Genomic DNA, 4,034 nt, shown 5'->3' with positions numbered 1-4,034 from the left:
GGGGGAGGGTAAGTGGGGAAGGAGAAGTGGAGGGGACAAAGCAGAAGGGGGCCAGGCTGAGGGGGTGGGCGGCAGCGGCTCTTATTCTCTGGGCAGAGCTGTGACCCATCCAGGTCCTTGGCAGGCACTGGGCGGGGGGTCCAGGCCTGTCCCCCTCCTCCTTTAACCCCTCTCCCTCCCCCAGCCCTGATCAATGGCCTGAGGCACCTACAGGGCCAGGGGCTGGGGTGGGTAAAGGGGGCCACCCTCGGGGTGAGGAGTTGGGGCTGGCTAGGCCCAGCGGGGGTGGGGTGGGTGAGGATGCCTCAAGCGTAGGCAGAGGGCGGTCCCCCAACACCCTTGCTCCATTTGCTCAGGATTAGCGGGGTGACAAGCGGCACCTACGCCTCCAGCAAACATGCGCAGCGGGGTGGGCGCCAGCCGGAGATGACAAAGTGTCCTCAGGCAAACACAGGAACCCAAGTGTTGACTCAGCGCCTGCGGGGTTGGCAGGGCCCGAGGGGGGCCGGGGAGCCCACAGGCCCACAGGGTGAGAGAGTGGTGCTGGGGCCCAGCCAGGCGGGGGGCAGGGTGGGCAGGGTGGGCCAGACGGAGGTCACACCCTCACTGTCCTCCTGTCCTCCGCACCTGAGTCCTGGGTGTGGCTGCCCTTCGGGGACAAAAATCCGAAAATCCGTGGGCTGGGGTGCATGGTGGGGTGCATGACGGGGCAGGGGGTGCAAAGCAGGGTGCGTGGTGGGGCCAGGGGGTCGTAGCAGGGTATGTGGCAGGGCCGGGGGGCATAGCGGGGTGCATGGTGGGGCCAGGGCTCTCAGGGACGGCCTGGCGGGCAGCAAGAGCCCAGGTGTGTGGGGTGAGGCCTTGGACAAGCCTCACACGCTGTGGTCTGGCCATGGCTGCCTGAGTCCTCCAGCCCCACCCCCAGCCTCCTGTTTGGCTGAGAGCTGGCTGGGAGGACTGTGGGACCAGACTCAACCAAGCCCACCTCTGCCCAGCAAAGCAGACCCTGCCCTCGACCCCAGGGGAAGGACAGGCCTGGGGAGTTGAAGGGGACAAAACAGTGAACGGCCATTTATTTCAAGGAAATGGCAAGGCAGTGGGAGTAGACTGTTGAGGACAGAGCCAGCCCAGAACCTGTTGTCAGGGTAGAACCATCTGGAAATTGGACCCCACCCCAAAGACAGAGTCCTGGCTTCTTCCTGCTGAGACCGGTTGGAGGCTATGGCCTGGGGCTGCAGGGAGGCGGCCTGGGCCAGCCGATGGTGCAGAGGCTCTGGAACCCTCCCATGTGTCCTGGGCTTGAATGGCGGTGGGGGAGCCCCCATGGGATTGCCTGCTCTGTGCACAGCTGAGCTGAGTGGCTCCTCTGGGGGTGGGTGCAGGAGGCTGAGGGGGGCCGTAGTGGGGACTGGGGAAGAGAGAGGCCCAGGCAGGCAGGAGGGGTCCGCCCTCTCACACTTATGGCAGAGGGCCCCCTCCTGGGTGGTCGGCAGGGACACAGGCTGCTAGTACCCTCATAGGTTGCCTGTTGATAGTCTGGGGCCCCTGGCAAGTGAGGGTGATGCAGGAACCCCCAGATCTGCCAGGATCACCCCAGCCCCATTGGGCCTCACCCATCAGACAGGGCTCCCCAAAGCAAGGTGGGGCTGCCCATGGAAGAGGGGGTGGGAAGTGCCCATCAGAGGGGACCCCGCAGAACGTGACCCTTCCCTCCCTCCTCCCTGGCCTCCCACATCACAGAACTGAGGGGGCTGGGGTGCTCACTGACCTGTGGGGTGGCCCTAAGCTAGGCAGATGCAGATGGGCCCCCTATCTGGGCCTTGGGGAGGGGGCTGGGCTACTCTCCATTGCTGGCACTGAGGCAGTGGGCCTGGCTGGCCAGGCATCCTGGGGACGGCCAGAAGCCCAGGGCTGTTGCTTTGGGGGAGGTGATGTTATGCTGCTGTGCCTTCTCTGCCCCACCTGGGACCCTCCCCGGGAGCCCTCGCCCAGCCTCCACCCAGGCAGCCCTGCTCAACCCAAGGCCCCAGGATAGGAACTGGGAGACGCGGGTCCTGAGTGCCCTGGGCTCTGCCTGTATGGAAAGGTGAGGTGAGGATGAGGTGGAGGCCCCATACCTGGGACCTGAGGAGGGGGACAGCGGGACCCCTGATACCTGGGACCTGAGGCGGACAGGCCCGGCTGGGAGGGGCCGGCTGGAGGGAAGGAGGGGGGCAGCGGGACCCCTGATACCTGGGACCTGAGGCAGACAGGCCCAGCTGGGAGGGGCCGGCTGGAGGGAAGGAGGGGGGCAGCGGGACCCCTAACTGGGTTCTCTGGGTTTGGGGCAAGGCACCTTCCAAGGTCCCCACTTCTTGTTTGACAAGGTCTGACCTGGCCTCTCAGTGCTGTGGGGGCGGGGGGGTCGGTCATGAGCAGGCGAGTTCTGGGAGGGGTCAGGGAGCTAGGCTGGGCCCTTGGTCAGTCAGAGGAGGGAGGGCTGATCCACCTGCCCTGTCACCCCCTGCCCCCCGCCAGCTCCCCCAGGCCCCCAGAGCAGGAGGGCCAGGCCTTCCTTGTCTACCCGTGCTTGGGGAGGGGCAGAGCTGGGTGGGGTCCCCAGGGCCTCACTCCCCCCTCAGCCAGTTCCAATCCCCAACCTGCACAGGAGCCCCCACCTTGTCACAGCTGAGGCAGGGCCCCTGGGGTGAAGCCCTGAAGGTGGGGAGCCCCAGATTAGTAAAGTAGGTGGTGTGGTCAGAGGCATAGCTAAGGTTTGGCACCTTCCCTGGGCGCCACTTGTTGGGGGGGGCACGCACCGAGCAGTTTCTACTAACCCGGTACAGTCCAACGTCCTTCCTCAAGCACCAAAGACACAGAGACGCAGGGAGGGAGGCAGAGGGGGACACTTGCCCCTGGGGTGCGTGTCCAAGGGCATGCTAGACGAGGCATGCAATGACGTTTGAGGTGGCACAGATATGAAAGGCGCCTGACTGATGCAGCCAGACAAGAGGGGGGAAGGTGTTTCTGCTGACAACCTCCCATCAGCATCTATTCATCTTGAAATTGGGGGGAGCAATTTAGAGACTGCCCCTGCGTGCTGTCACCCACCCCACCCCACCCCACCCCCAGGCTCTTGCAGGGGAGCGATTTCAGTGCCTGCTGTCAGTACCATTTTCTGTCGATGTGTCTCTCCCGCGGGCGTGCCAAGTGGGAATGACCGAGTCATCGCCAACCGTGACGGAGATGATGGGGGGTGGGAGGGGAGTGGTGGTTTCCTCTCCTCCCCCACCCCCACTCGTCCTGTACGGGAGCTGCTTGGACTCCCTGTGACACGTCCACTCCTTGCTCCAGTGCTGTGGCCCCAACTGGCTGTCCCCAAATTCACTCACCCCTTCCCTGCTACCCACACCCAGGCTCCAGAAATCCCAGCTGCCACAGGCAACGCCACCGTGGGATCCTGGGGGCCTTGCCAGCGTTTGGATGTGCGTTTTTCCGATCAATGATCAATTGGAGCTTCTCCTGAAGATCTCGTCGGCCTCTCGGGACCCCATCGGAAACTCGCCGGCCCATGCCCTTCCTCAGGTTTTTGATGGGGTTTCTGTCTTTCTTTTTTCGGTTTGTAGTTCTGTGGATATTCCAGGCCACGTTGTTCACATACCTCTCTTTCAAAAACTACTGTATTGAGATATAATTCCCACACCGTACAGTCACCCCAGAGTGCATAATTCAATACAGATGTGTGCAGCCATCACCACAGTCGATTTTAGAACATTTTCATCACCCCAAAAAGGAAACCGCACCCTTTAACTACCGGCTCGCTCCCCCCAGCCTGTACCGTCTGGCAACCCCCATCTGCTGCCTCTACGGATTTGCCTGTTCAGGATCATACAGTATTTGCCCTTTTGTGTCTGACTTAAGGCTTCTGAAGTACATCCATGTTGTGGCATCCATCAGGGCTTCATTGGTCTTTAGGACGGAATAGTAGTCCATTGGATGGATGGATCACATTTTGTTTATCCATTCCATCTTTGATGGACACTTGGTTATTTCCA

General features: G+C 62.3%; 1 protein-coding gene across 1 annotated transcript in view; it reads right to left on the bottom strand.

The window, feature by feature from the left end:
- MUC5B (mucin 5B, oligomeric mucus/gel-forming) overlaps nt 1–3,552 on the bottom strand; it is a 47,861-nt gene extending 44,309 nt beyond the window's left edge. The window contains exons 1-4 of the mRNA XM_023724405.1: nt 3,392–3,552; nt 2,118–2,239; nt 1,174–1,408; nt 628–822 (exon numbers count right to left, since the gene is read on the bottom strand). Coding sequence (XP_023580173.1) covers nt 628–822; nt 1,174–1,408; nt 2,118–2,239; nt 3,392–3,552 — 713 coding nt within the window. The remainder of the gene's footprint in view (nt 1–627; nt 823–1,173; nt 1,409–2,117; nt 2,240–3,391) is intronic.
- Nucleotides 3,553–4,034: the final 482 nt, after the last annotated feature.

Source organism: Trichechus manatus, unplaced genomic scaffold (assembly GCF_000243295.1).
Source record: "Trichechus manatus latirostris isolate Lorelei unplaced genomic scaffold, TriManLat1.0 scaffold00244, whole genome shotgun sequence".
NCBI lineage: Eukaryota > Metazoa > Chordata > Mammalia > Sirenia > Trichechidae > Trichechus > Trichechus manatus.
The sequence above is the reverse complement of the archived record's forward strand: the minus strand, read 5'-3'. Positions and strand labels throughout refer to the sequence as shown.